Source organism: Scyliorhinus torazame, chromosome 11 (assembly GCF_047496885.1).
Source record: "Scyliorhinus torazame isolate Kashiwa2021f chromosome 11, sScyTor2.1, whole genome shotgun sequence".
In the NCBI taxonomy this organism is placed as follows: Eukaryota; Metazoa; Chordata; class Chondrichthyes; order Carcharhiniformes; family Scyliorhinidae; genus Scyliorhinus; species Scyliorhinus torazame.
In genome coordinates, this window is record NC_092717.1 from 218,368,086 (window position 1) to 218,383,456 (window position 15,371).

Here is a 15,371-nt window from a genome sequence, read left to right on the forward strand (position 1 = left end):
TTGCAAAATGAAATTGAACCTATATTTGAAAAAGCACGAAATCATGTGGCTGTGGGAAAAGAGCAGGAAATGGGACTAATTAGTTTTTGCATGATGGGCTGAATGGGCATCTATGCTGTTTGGGTCTGAAAATATACATGTTATAGGAGCTATTTAACTTGCTCACAATTATTGATTTGGCAAGAATTCTTCAACTTGATGACTTTCTGTAAATGCTAGAAATTTTGGGGTAAATGTAGGTGTGATATGTGCAGAATCTATTTTAATTCTTGTGCAAATACTTTCTCTTCTAGATCTGGCTTCGCCAACGCCGCCAGTGCAAACACTGTCAACTTTCAAGCCACCTGTGAGACCTGATTTTGGAACAATGGGTCGACCGATCAAGTTACAGGCCAACTTCTTTGAGGTGGACATTCCAAAAATTGAAATCTACCATTATGATATAGACATAAAACCAGATAAATGCCCAAGAAGAGTAAACAGGTAGTGTGAAATAATATTTTGTTTTGTAATGTCAAATATGTCTGAAATGGGAAACTTCTGTTACTTGAGTTATTTAAGTCAGAACTGTCTTAACTGTCCTACTGAGGGTCTTAATATTAAACCATTGCTCAGAGGACCCTGCAAAGATTTTGGTCTGTGATCCAATTGAAGTGAAAATTATTTCATTCTTTAGCCTGTCTAGGACCTGAAGGAAGGAATAGGTAAAGTTGGCATTGAGTGCAGGAGCTGACGTAGTGGTGGCACTAAGGCCTAGATTGATAAATTTGCAAATGAGGAAATGTTTTTCTGAGTGGGAAGTTGTCCTATTGTCCAGGGGAAGAAAAAGTAACAAATATAGGTGCTGGTTAAGGTGAAGGCAAGGAAGTCTGGAGCTGCACAATGGCATCCGTAAATTGTAGCCTGGTGCTTGAATGTAATCGTAATCAACAATCTTGTGTTGCAGTGGATAAACACTTGCAGAGGAAAATAAATGGCAATGAGATTAGGTTTTGAGTACCGTTGAAAAAATGAAAAGTGTTCTAATTACATATTCTGTTGACTTGGGCTATTTTCTGCCCACACTGTGGACACTTTTACTGTCCCCCCTCTGAAACAGTGGGAATGTTCAGAGCGGATACAAAACCATCTTATTCTCCATTTACCTAATTTTTGCTGTCAGTTTTTATCCCTTTCCTTTTTCTAACTTGTGATTTGTTTTTCAAAGTCTGAGGATTCTGTTTCTTCCCTATAAAAATTCAAATATATTTTTAATTTCTTCCCTTTCTATTCCTCTCTCTCATCCATACTGTCCCTGTGTCAACTCTCTTGCCATACCCAACTCTTGAGGCATGAATCATTGCTATATTAAATTTGAATGAATAGTGTTAAGTACTTTTGATCTCACATATTTCCAGTTTCTTTTCTACATCGTCAGAAACCTGGATTTCACGTGACCCTAATGCATGTGCCATGTTAATCTCACGTTAATTTGTGGCAATTGGAAACCACCAAAAGGAGGCAGTATTAAGCATTGAACAATGAATATGATTTAAAAATTCTGGTTTCTATCGAGCTGGAAAACTGTTCTCAAATGGAACATGATGTAGTCTGATAAGGTTTGCTGTGAATGATTTATGATCTTTCATCTCACTGGAAATATGCAACACCCAGCACAGCAAGCATTCCTTTCTTTCCAAGGATGTGTGAATTTTAAGATGCTTGAATTTAGTCTGTGTAACTTGGTTCCCTGATCCCATGCCCTTTCGTTCATCACATTTTGTCCAGAGGCTAAACTTGGTCATAACAAAACAGATGAACTGACAGCACAATTGAAATTAATAAGTACAGTCTGATAGCCATGCAGAGACATGGCTACAGGATGACATAGATTGAGACCTGAATATTGACGGGCGTGACATTTGGGAAGCACAGGAAGTTGAGAACAGGTGGAGAGGTGACTCTGTTAACTATTGATGGTATTAGCATATTAGAGAAGGAAGACCTAAGTTCAGGAAACCAGGAAGTAGTTTGGGTTGACATGAGAAATTATAAAGGCAAGAAGTCACTTGTGGGAGTGGTGTACAGGCTCTGTAATTGTAAATACATGGTAGGACAGAGTATAAAAGAAGAAATAATTGGAGCTCGTTAGAAAGATACTGCGATAGTCATGTGGGATTTTGATTTATGTAGAGAGTGGGAAAAATCAGGTGGGCAGAGGTAGCTGAGATCAGGGGTTAATGGAATAGTTTCAGGATAGTTTCTTAGAACAGCATGTTCTGGAGTCAACTACAGGGTACAGCACGTTCTGGAGTCAACCACAGGGTAGGCTATGTTAGACCTGGAAATGTCGGAACCATTCATCGAACAAATTCCGTACCTGGAGCCATCTAAACGAGCACAAGAGCCCAAATTTCTCTTTCAATTCCTCCAGGCTGGCAAACTGCCCTTCAAGGAATAGAGATCTCGCTCTCTCCAGCCCCTTCCACACGCTAAAAGTAGCATCCAACTGTGCTGGCTGAACAGGTGATTTACACACACAGCGGCCTCCTTGACACTGACCCCAGCCTGGAATGTTGACGGAATTGCCTCCATATTTTAAAGTGGAGACAACAACCGGATTTGACAAGTACTTTGTCAGAGCAAATGGAAGAGAAGCTGTCATCAGTGCAACAAAACTGGACCCTCTGCACGACCCAGACTCCATCCGCACCCAGGTAGACCCTGGCCCCTCACACCATCCCAACACCTCCACGCTAGCAGCCCAGTAATAAAATATCAAATTTGGCAGCACAAAGCCTATCCCTCTGTAGGACACCCCTCCGAATCATCCAAGACCTTGCCACCCATATGAAGCCTGATTATAAGCCGCTCAACGTCCCGAGAAAATGACTTGAGTAGAAATACCGGAAGACAGTGGAATAGGAACAGGAATCTTGACAAGGTTCCCACGGTAGGCTACTGCAGAAAATACGGAGGCATGGGATTCAGGGTGATTTAGCAGTTTGGATCAGAAATTGGCTAGCTGGAAGAAGACAAAGGGTGGTGGTTGACGGGAAATGTTCAGACTGGAGTCCAGTTACTAGCGGTGTACCACAAGGATCTGTTTTGGGGCCACTGCTGTTTGTCATTTTTATAAATGACCTGGAGGAGGGCGTAGAAGGACGGGTGAGTAAATTTGCAGATGACACTAAAGTCGGTGGAGTTGTGGACAGTGCGGAAGGATGTTACAAGTTACAGAGGGACATAGATAAGCTGCAGCGCTGGGCTGAGAGGTGGCAAATGGAGTTTAATGCAGAAAAGTGTGAGGTGATTCATTTTGGAAGGAATAACAGGAAGACAGAGTACTGGGCTAATGGTAAGATTCTTGGCAGTGTGGATCTCGGTGTCCATGTACATAGATCCCTGAAAGTTGCCATCCAGGTTGAGAGGGTTGTTAAGAAGGCGTACGGTGTGTTAGCTTTTATTGGTAGAGGGATTGAGTTTTGGAGCCATGAGGTCATGTTGCAGCTGTACAAAACTCTGGTGCGGCCGCATTTGGAGTATCGCGTGCAATTCTGGTCGCCGCATTATAAGAAGGATGTGGAAGCATTGGAAGGGGTGCAGAGGAGATTTACCAGAATGTTGCCTGGTATGGAGGGAAGATCTTATGAGGAAAGGCGGAGGGACTTGAGGCTGTTTTCATTAGAGAGAAGAAGGTTAAGGGGTGACTTAATTGAGGCATACCAGATGATCAGAGGATTGGATAGGGTGGACAGTGAGAGCATTTTTCCTCGGATGGTGGTGTCTAGCACGAAGGGACATAGCTTTAAATTGAGGGGAGATAGATATAGGACAGATGTCAGAGGTTGGTTCCTTACTCAGAGAGTAGTAAGGGCGTGGAATGCCCTGCCTGCAACAGTAGTGGATTCGCCAACACTAAGGGCATTCAAATGGTTATTGGATCGACATATGGACGATAAGGGAATAGTGTAGATGGGCTTTAGAGTGGTTTCACAGGTCGGCGCAACATCGTGGGCTGAAGGGCCTGTACTGCGCTGTTATGTTCTATGTTCATCTTAATTGATTGGGCACTACCTGCTAAGGACAAAGGGAGGCTGTCCCACTGTTGTAAGTCAACTCTAACCTTTCTCACCAGACTGGTATAATTCAATTTATGGAGCTGAGCCTCATCTCGAGGCACCTGGACCCCCAGAGAGCTAGTTCTCGCCAGGTGGAAAGGTAGTACCCTCCAAACCGGCTCCCTTCCCGAAGTGCTGACCAGAAAATACTCTCCCTTCTCTTGATTTAGCTTGTATCCAGAGAAGGAGCCAAAGTTCTTCAGTATACTCGTTAATGTATCCCATAGCTGGCCCTGAATTCTTTGCGTCTCACAAAAGATCTGCATACAGGGGGACCGGTGTTCAATTCCATCCTTAACTCTCCTGTTCCACTTGCCTGAGGCCTTCCTGGCAATGGCCAATGACTCCATCGCTAAAGCGAACAGAAGGGGAGACATAGCCTTGTCCCCCTATGCAACCGAAAAGACCCCGAACGCATGGTGTTGGTACAAACACCGACGGGAGGAGCCTTGTACAACAAACACATCCATGACACAAACCCCAGGCCAAACCTGAATTTTTCTAAAACTGCAAAGAGGTATCTCCACTTGACCCTGTCAAACGTTTTTTCTGCGCCAACAACACAATTATCTCCGACTCCAGCCCAACCACTGGGGTGCGAGCCACTATTCAGCAGTCGCCTCACATTGAATGCCAGTCTTCAGCCTTTAACGAATCCCGTCTGGTGCTCTCCTACTACCTCCCAGGAAATAAGGTTCCAGCCTCGGTGCTAGAACCTTAGCTAATAGCTTTGCATCTATGTTAAGCAATGAAATCGGGTGACATGACCCGCATTCTGCGGGATACTTATCCTTCTTCAGGAGAAGGGAAATGGATGCCTGTGTCTTGGGGAGGGAACCCTGTGCCAGAGAGTCATTAAACATCCCCATCAATACCGGAAACAACTGGTCTGAAAATGTCTTATTAAATTCCACTGGGAACCCACTGGGAATCCACTGGGCCTTGGTACCTTCCCTGTCTGCATCTGCCCCAATGCTCTTCGAACCTCCAAACTATAAAGCCTCTCCTAAAAGGCTCAACGCCAAGGGCACCACGTTGTCCGGGTGGACACCAGTCTATCTCCCAACTCCCTAACCATGATGATCTTGCCAGGGCCACCTGGGGTGACTTTCAGCACATCATGAACAAAGACATGCAGATCCCTGTGCCCAGACGCATCTTGAATCTGTTTTCCATTTATTATCTAAATAAGTACCGAGGCTGGTACCTTATTTCCTGGGAGGTCATTGGGGAGTCAAGAGACGGTTGACCGTCTCCCCATTCCCATAGGCCACCCCCCTCAAACACCTCCGCTGGCGCCCCCGCCCTACCGTAGCCAGCAGGTCAAACTACATTTGCAGCTTTTTCCTGCATACCAAAGGTCCTGGCGTTGGGTCACTCGCATACCTACGGTCCACTTTTAAGATCTCATCAACTAACTTCTAGCATTCATTCCTAGCTTCCCTGTCCATGTGTGCCTTAGATGTGAGGTTTGATATATAAGTGATCTGCAAGCTGGGGCAGAGTGTAATATAGCAAAATTTGCAGATGATACTAAAATAATTGGGAAAGCAGGCAGTGGAGGGGCGATGAAGATTTTACAGACGGATGTAGATAGGCTATGAGATTGTGCCAAAATTTGGCAGATGCAGTTTAATGTAGATAAGTATGAGGTTATCCATTTTGGCTGAAAAAAATAGAAATACAAATTATTATCTAAATAGAAAGCAGATTCAAGATGCGCCTGGGCAGAGGGATCTGGGTGTCTTTGTTCATGAATCGCAGAAAGTCGGTATGCAGGTACAGCATGTAATAAAAAAGGCAAATGGAATGTTAGCGTTTATTGCAAAAGGACTAAAGTATAAAAGTAGAGAAGTGTTGTTGCAGTTGTACAAGGTATTGGTGAGACCACATCTGGAGTATTGTGTCCATTTCTGTTATTTGAGGAAGGATGTGGTGGCATTGGAGACAGTTCAAAGGAGGTTCAACAGATTGAATCCGGGGATGAAAGGGTTGACGTATGAGGAGAGATAAACAGTTTGGGCTTATACTCGCTGGAGCGCAGAAGGATGAGGGGTATATAAAACACTAAATGGTATTGATGAAGTAAACATAGACCAAATGCCCTCCCTTGTGGGGAAATCTAGAGCGAGAGGTCACGGGTATAAGTTGAGAGGTGATAGATTTAGAACTGCGATGAGGAGGAACTACTTCTAGCAGAGGGTGGTGAAGGCGGCATGGCAGCACAGTGGCTAGCACTGTTACTTCACAGCACAAGGGACCCGGGTTCAATTCCCGGCTTGGGTCACTGTCTGTGCGGAGTCTGCATGTTATCCCGTGTCTGTGTGGGTTTCCTCCGGGTGCTCCGGTTTCCACCCACGTTCTCCCCGTATCTGGGTGGGTTTCATCTGGTACTCCGGTTTCCACCCACAAGTCCCGAAAGATCATCATGGTTCGGTGAATTGGACATTCTGAATTCTCCCTCAGTGTATCCAAACAGGCGCCCGAGTATGGCTACGAGGGGATTTTCACAGTAACTGCATTGCAGTGTTAATGTAAGCCTCCTTGTGACCCTAATAATAATAATAATTAATTGTGGAACTCGCTGCCCCACAGTGCGGTGGAATCTGAGTCATTAAATGTTTTTAAGAAAGAGATATAGTTTGGATTTAAAATGGGTTGAAGGGATATGGGGAACACGCAGGGAGGTGGATTTGAGACCAGAAAGAGATCAACCATGTTCTGATTGAATAGCAGAGCAGGCTCAAAAGGGCCTGTTCTCCTAATTCCTATATTTCTATCTCCCCTCTAATCACTGCCATCAACACCTCCCACAGAATAGAGGTTAAACATCCCATTCTCAATGACCTCCACGTATTCACCTATGGCTCTCGAATCCTGCCCACATCTGACAAAAGCCCTACATCTACCTCCATCCCGTGCACTGTGTCCATCTGTAGCACGTTGCGTCGCACGACACACACCCCGTCTGCATCAATGGGGCAGCACGGTAGCACAGTGGTTAGCATAGTTGCTCCAGGGTCCCAGGTTTGATTCCCGGCTTGGGTCACTGTCTGTTCGGAGTCTGCACGCTCTCCCCGTGTCTGCGTGGGTTTCCTCCGGGTGCTCCGGATCCCTCCCACAGTCCAAAGATGTGCAGTTTAGGTGGATTGACTCGAGGGCTAAATTCCCCTTGGCTAAGATGGGGTTACTGGTTTACAGGTGGAGGTGTGGGTTTAAGTGGGTGCTCTTTCAAAGCGCCGGTGTAGACTCGATGGGCCGAATGGCCTCCTTCTGCACTGTAAATTCTATGATCTATGAATGGCTCCAAGTGGAGATGGTCGATAGCTTTAAGTTCCTGGGGGTCACCACCACCAACAGTCTGTCCTGGTCCACTCACGTTGATGCAACAGTCAAGAAAGCCCAACAACATCTCTAGTTCCTATGGAAGCTAAAGACATTTGGCATGTCTGCATCGATTCTCACAAACGTCTACAGATATGCGATAGAGAGCATCTTATCCGGCTACATCACAGCCTGGATGGCAACTGCTCAGTCCAAGATCGCGAGAAACTGCAGAGTGTGGTGAACTCAGCTCAACGCATCACACAAGCTTGCCACCCCCACATTGATTCTGTATACACCTCCCGCTGCCTCAGGAAGACAGACAGCGGGTGACGGCGGGCAGGAGGCAGCCGCACACTGGAGGGATCCCGTTTGGGAACGGAATTTTCAGGGCCTTAACGCCCGGTCCCAGCGGCAATGGAGGCTGCAAAAGCGGTAAGAAGGCACAGTGAGGAGAGATGTCCAAGTTGGGGAAAAAACGGCCGTGAAAAAAATGGTTAATGGAAGTCCGCCGAGGAGTGGAAAGGTCAGCCCGGGGACTGCAAGGAAAGTGGCGGCTGGGGCACCAGGGCAGGCCGCATTGCTCACGGCAGAAGGAATGACCAAGGCGAAGGCCGTGGAACTTGAAAAACAGTTCACAAAGCACATGGAAGCGATGAAGAAGGAGATTGGCGTGGTATTGAAAGTGCTGGTGGGGGAGGCGATTGACCCGGTGAGGGCGGCGGTATCGAGCACAGCGGCGGAGGTGCGGAAGCAAGGTGAGACACTAAAGGAAGTGGAAGAGGCATTATCGCAGCACAGTGATCAACTCGCCTCGATGGGGAAGGAGCTGCCGAGGGTGATAGAGACCAACAAGGGTCTGCGAGCTAAAATGGAAGACCTGGAACACAGATCCAGACGGCAGAGTCTGAGGATCGTGGGTCTGCCCGAAGCGGTGGAAGGCCCGAGGCCGACGGAGTATTTTGGCATGATGTTGGCAGAGCTATTGGGGGAAGGGGACGATCCCTCTCAATACGAACTGGATCGGGCTCATAGGTCATGGAGGCCTATACCAAAGGCGAGTGAGCCGCCAAGAGTAGTACCTGTTTGTTTCCGTAGGTCCAGCGTGAAGGAGAAGGTCCTGTGCTGGGCAAAGCAGAAGTGGGAGGTGCAGTGGGCTGGAGCTGGTATACGTATATGCCAGGACATTACGGTGGAGCTGGCGAGGAGGCGGGCGGCCTTCAGCCGGGTGAAGAATGCACTGTACATCAGCAAGGTGCAGTGCGGCATAGTATATCCAGCTAAGTTGAGGGTGACCTACAAATCCAAGGACTTTTATTTTGGGACTGCAGAAGCGGCGGAGGGGTTTGCGAAGGCAGAAGGACTGTGGCAGAATTGGGACTGAGAGCGGGTCTTGTACCGCTGTAGCCTCATGTAACTTTATTTTCTCACTGCGTGTTGGTGTATGTACTAAATGAGTCGACGGCTGTATATTTGGACAAGGGAGGAGTTGGGACTTTCATTTGCAGTGATGGTTCTTTGGGGCTTGGGTGGGTATGCTGGGGTTGTGTGCTAAAGGGGATTTCTTGTTTTTTTGTGGGACCGGGCAAGGGGAAGGAGACCCGGGCGGGGGCCTCCACGCTGGCCAGTTTAAATGGGCCAGTGAACGGGAGTGAGGTGTGGGGAGGGGCTGCGGCCATTGGAGCCTGGTAGAACAGGTTTCGGTGAGTCTAGCCGGGGTGAAAAGTTTGGGGAAGGTACAGAGGTTAGGGGGAGGAGTTTACAAGAGGAAGTGGAGGGGAGGAATTTGTGTGTGGGCGGGGTGGGGTCTACAATTTATGGGTGTCATTCATGGTACTCTTTCGGGGATTGGATGGCATTGAATATTAGGGAGGGGTGGGGGGGACGGGACTATTTATGTCAATGGTAACCATAGGCGATTCCTGATTCCTTTTTCTTTTTTTTTCCTTGGTAGGTTTTGTTTTATTCGAAGCTTATATTGTTATGCGGGCCATTGCTTGGGGGATGGTGGGAGGATGGGATTGTTGTTGTTAGTAAGGGGGTTGACATTGTATTTGCTACTGTTTACTGTTTGTTGGTGGGGTGCAAATCTTGAAGAACATGTGAAAATGGAGAATAAAAATATTTTTAAAAAAAAGGAAGGCAGACAGCATTATCAGAGACCCCTCCCACCCAGGTATTGCCTTCTTCCAGACCCTTCCATCTGGCAGAAGATACAGAAGTCAGGAAACCCGCACATTCAGACATAGGAACAGCGTCTTCCCCACAGCTACAAGACTCCTCAACGTCCCCCTCGGACTGATCTGTTCCCTGTAAGAACACTATTCACGACACCCTATACTGCTCTTGCTCATGTATTTGCTTTATTTGGCCCCTTGTTCCGCACTGTAACCAATCACTGTTTGTCGCTGTACCATTTGTCAATGTTCTCTGTTGATTATTCTTTTTGTCTACTCTACACATACTGTGTACGTTCCCTCAGCTGCAGAAAAATACTTTTCACTGTACTTCGGTACATGTGGCAAGAAATCAAATCAAATCATCCCGTGCGTTGTGTCCAGCCCGCCTCCAACTTTCGGTCTACCAAATGCGGAACATGGTCCGGGGTAACCACAGCCGAATATTCCACCTTCCTCACCCTGGAGACCAGAGTCTTACCCATAACAAAGTAGTCTATCCTCGATTGCACCTTGTGCACCAGGGGAAAAAATGAGAACTCCTTACCCCCAGGGTGCATAAACCACCACGAATCCGCATCCACCGTCTCCTGTATGAACGCAGAAAGCACCTACATCGTCCCGGAAGGGGCCAATGAGATTGGCTTTGAGCGTTCAAACCTATGGTCGAAAACACAGTCGAAATTTCCCCCCAGAATCAATTGGTGAGTGTCTGGATCCGGTATTGTGGCCAACAGCTGCCTTAGAAACAGTACATCATCCCAATTTGGGGCGTACCTGCGACCATCCTGTACCTGCCCCCCGATCAGTCAAGACCTTCCCTGCTTGGAAGAGGACCCTCCTATTGATTTAAATCGCAGCCCCCTGGGCCCAACTATCAAAGCCTGGCTCACCCAGGCCATCGGAAGCCTGGTCTGGTTCCACACAATATGCATTAATGATCTGGAGGAAGAACCTGAAGGCACTGTTGCTAAGTTTTCAGATGATACAAAAACACCACATCGGCCCTGAATTCTTTAAATGAGAAAAACTCTCGCCCTTTTCACAGCACCACCCCTCCCCCACCACCTTGAGTTAGCCATTACCACCATGATTAATCATTCTGTCATTGCATATTCCTAGGTCAGAGGCCCACCTAAGATGGCCATAAGCCTCACCCAAAGGGTGAAACAAAGAAAATTCCACTCAGAGAGTGGGGATAAAGGGGCCTTTTTCAGGATGACAGCCGGTGACTATTGGTGTACGTCAGGGGTCGGTGCTGGGACCACAACTTTCCTCAATATACATTAATGATCTGGAGGAAGGAACTGAAGGCATTGTTGCTAAGTTCGCAGATGATACAAAGATCTGTAGAGGGGCAGGTAGTATTGAGGAAGGAGGCGGGCTGCAGAAGGACTTGGACAAGCTAGGAGAGTGGGCAAAGAAGTGGCAGATGGAATACAATGTGGAAAAGTGTTAGGTTATGCACTTTGGAAGGAGAAATAGAGGCATAGACTATTTTCTAAATGGGAAGGTGCTTAGAAAATCAAGACAAAGGGACTTGTGAGTCCTTGTTCACGATTCTCTTAAGGTTAATGTGCAGGTTCAGTCGGCAGTTAGGAAGGCAATTGCAATGTTAGCATTCATGTCGAGAGGGCTAGAATACAAGACCAGGCATATGCTTCTGAGGCTATCTATGGCTTTGGTCAGACCACATTTGGAGTATTGTGATCAGTTTTGGGCCCTGTATCTAAGGAAGGATGTGCTGGCCTTGGAAAGGGTCCAGAGGAGGTTCACAAGAATGATTCCTGGAATGAAGAGCTTGTGGTATGAGGAACGGTTGAGGACTCTGGGTCTGTTCTCGTTGGAGTTTAGAAGGATGAGGGGGTCTCTTATTGAAACTTACAGGGTACTGTGTGGCCTGGATAGAGTGGACGTGGAGAGGATGTTTCCACTTGAAGGAAAAACTGGAGGCAGAGGACCCAATCTCAGACTAAAGGGACGATCCTGTAAAACTTGAGATGAGGAGGAATTTCTTCAGCCAGAGGGTGGTGAATCTGTGAAACACTTTGCCGCAGAAGGCTGTGGAGGCCAAATCACTGAGTGTTTTAAGACAGTGATAGATAGGTTCTTGATCAATAAGGGGATCAGGGGTTATGGGGAGAAGGCAGGAGAATGGAGATGAGAAAAGTATCAGCTATGATTCAATGGCAAAGCAGACACGATGACCCGAGTGACCTAATTCTGCTCCTATGTCTTATGGTCTCATTATGCCTTGCCCGAACAGGTCCAACAAATCTCTTTCCCAGCTTCGCCCTGATGTCCTGGTAGATCCGAACTGTGTGTCTGTCCAGTCAATATTGAGGCTCTTCTTGGCCCACTCCAGGACTCGGTCTGTCCTCAGAAAGATATGGAAGCGAATAATCACTGACCATGGTGGCTCATTCGGTTGAGGTTACTTGGTTGGCCACGAGCACTCCACTCCCTCCGGCAACCCCACCATCCTGAGATTTAATCACCTGGCCTGTTTACCAAGACTTCAACTTTTGCTCTCACCTCTTGTTGCTCTCCATCCATCTGCTTCCCGAATGTCTCTAGTTCCTGCGGCATCACCACAGCCAGTGTGTCTACAGTAATCGGCATGGCCGCCTCCACCATCTTCTCTCCTTCAGATTCCCTCGGCAGACTACCAGCCTGGGTTTTTTTCCAGCAAGATTTCGCAAATACATTTTTGACTAACAGTTACACAGTTTGACTGGCTGGGTTTCAACACAGAAATCCACTGAATAATGGACAAAAGGGATTGAAAAACAAGTATCCTGGCGGGAGCCACCTTTCGTGAGGACAGATTTTAGTCGTTGAATAATTGATATTCCTATTTAACAGTAGGAATTGATTAAGGCGTTTAAATAGTGAAATTTGGTCCCTGGTTGCTGTCAGGGAACCAAACTTAGTAAAGACTTCCCCATGTGTCTTGATCGTCTTTTCTGATGCAGTTGACTTTATTGTGTTGAGTTCTGGTCACTTTTAATGGACATGCATTGTTACTAAGAATGTATGTCCTTCAAAATGTTCTGCAAAGTCGACGAGGACCAATTGCCAAGCCTCTTCCGGTTACTCCCAAGGATTCAACTGTGCTAACGGTGACCGGTTTCATAGCTTCACACATGAAGAACGCATTCAGCGTTCTCTTCAATCTGCGCGCCCAAACCAGACCACCAGAAATAATTCCTCCCTATTTTTTCATGCACATAATTCCACATAGGCTCTCGTGCAATTTTTTAAACACTTGACTTCTCAATGGTGGTGCAGTGACCGCTCTGAACCCCCAAAGAACATATCCTGACTGTACAGTCAGCTCCAGTCGTCTAGTGGAGTACAGTTTCAAATCTGATTTTAGTTCAGAGGTCTTGGCTCGTAGTAACCTTATCCATTACATTGGACAGTATTGGATTGCTCCGAATGTACTGCCCCACTTGTCCTGAAGTGACGTATGTCCTGACTATTTATTCAAAGTGGAAGATACTTCCGCTCGAGTAGTTTGGCAAACTACTCAATAGTGGTAATTGTGAGAGGCTACCTGCATTACAGTGGAAACTTGCTTGTTGATACTTGATTATATAAGCATGTGCAGGCAGTGCCCATCTCTGCATTCTACTTGCTGCATGTAACGGAATTCTTGTGTGGCCCAAATGGCCTTAATGGACAATGGCCCATCAACAGTATGAACTTTCTTCCGTACAGGAATTGATGAAATCTCTTTACTCCAAAGATTACTCCAAGATAAGCCCGAAGGCTTGCCTTTCGATTTGTGCGTAGTTACTTTCAGCTTTGCTCCATGTTCGAATGTCGTCACCTTACGGCATGATGTGGGATACCACTGCTCCAACATCATACGGAGATGCATCACACGGCAACTGTAGGGTACGATCAAAATGCGCAAGAACTTCAGATTTTTTTCTGAGGTGCAGGCCTCTGCGATAGCCTTTGCCTTCAAAGAAGATTTGTAAAGGCCCATGGCATCAATGTTGTATCCCAAATACTCAACGGCAGACTGGAAGAACTCTCACCCACCCTTGCGGAGTCTGCCCATATTCTTCCGGTCTTTGAAGAGTGCCATCCAAGTTCCGAAGATGTTCCTCTTTGTCTTGTCTATTGACTAGGATGTCATCCAGATAGCACTGATTCCACTTCGTCCACTCAGGATCTGGTCCATTGCTCTTTGAATCAATGGCGGAGCTGATACACAAAACCATTATCTTGGGTACCAAAACAAACAATTGTGCTTCACAATTGTCAGAAGTTCCTGTGACTTCTGGTCTACATTCATCTGTAAGTATGTCTGGCTCAAGATTGATTTTGCTAAAAACGTTGGCCTCCTGACAATCCTGCAAGCAGGTCATTAATGTGGGGTAGTGTGCATTGTTCTGCACACCACTGGATTAAGGATGACTTTGAAGTCTCCACAAATCTGTATAAATCTTATCCTTTTTGATGATTGCTACTCTTGGTGTAGACCATTCACTAATACTGACAGGTTCCAAGACTCCTGTCTTCACCAGTCATTCCATGTCAGCCTCCACTTTCGGCCTGATGACTTGGGGCAGTGTTCTTCAAACTTTCTTTTCGGGGACCCATATTTACCAGCCGGCCGACCTGCGCGGCCCACGCCGGCCGACATGCGCGACCCACCATTTTCTCTTACCTTGTTTGCTGCTGACAAAAATGGAGGAAATGATTTTGGGTCCCTTTGGCCCTCGTACACGCTCCTCCAATGGAACTTGTTGGATGAAGGTGAAGCCTTCCGGTGTCGGAAAGTATGGAGTCTCTACCTGTCCAAAGTTCTGCATTTGTTTCCTGTAAAATTTAATCAAATAAACAACCCCTGAAATTGTTTAAAAAAAAATAAATAAAATAAAATGAATAAAGTAAATGAATAAAATTGTCCCGAACTTCTAAAACAAAAAGCTGCGGCCGTTTACAAAAAAAGCGGCCGTACTGCGCATGCGCGCCGTGATCAGGCACGCATGCGCAGTGCTGCCGCATTTTCTTAACATGTTCGCGGCCATTTTTAAGGCCGCTTGCCGCTGGTGTTATTAACAGCCGGCTGCTGCAGCTGTTGCGCGCAGATTTGCGCGATCGGGAGCGCCGCGACGGAAGGCTCTGCGACTCTCCCAACACCCGCTCGCGACCCACCTGCGGGTCGCGCCCCCGAGTTTGACAATGCCTGACTTAGGGTACCGGTGTTGCCGTCAAGCGTTTTGTTCAGCTTCCTTCTTTACCTTCAATTTCATAGAATCATAGAATTTACAGTGCAGAAGGAGGCCATTCGGCCCATCAAGTCTGCACCGGCCCTTGGAAAGAGCACCCTACCCAAGCCCACACCTCCACTCTATCCCCGCAACCCCACCCAATCTTTTAGGACACTAACGGCAATTTAGCATAGCCAATCCACCTAACCTGCTCATCTTTGGACTGTGGTTAGGAAACCGGAGCACCCGGAGAAAACCCACGCAGACACTTGGAGAATGTGCAGGCTCCGCACAGTAACCCAAGCCGGGAATTGAACCTGGGACCCTGGAACGGTGAAGCAACTGAGCTAACCGCTGTGCCACCCTTAACTGATGTCTTTCATACTCGCCAGTTCTCCATCAAACACAGCATGGTGCTTTGTTAGGTCTGATTCATCATTTGTCATCAGGTTGACTTTGGCCCGATTTAGTCGAATCCTTTCTAACCATGTTCGACTCGTTAATGCCGGATAATTGCCATTTACTATATGTAAAGACAA

The 15,371-nt window shown here is 46.9% G+C and overlaps 1 protein-coding gene across 2 annotated transcripts in view; it reads left to right on the forward strand.

Annotated features, from left to right (window-relative positions):
* The window catches only part of LOC140385796 (protein argonaute-2), a 130,425-nt gene that overhangs the window by 37,950 nt on the left and 77,104 nt on the right, over positions 1-15,371 (forward strand). For both annotated transcript variants that reach the window (XM_072468325.1, XM_072468326.1), the window contains exon 2: positions 294-483. In XM_072468325.1, coding sequence (XP_072324426.1) covers positions 294-483 — 190 coding nt within the window. The remainder of the gene's footprint in view (positions 1-293; positions 484-15,371) is intronic.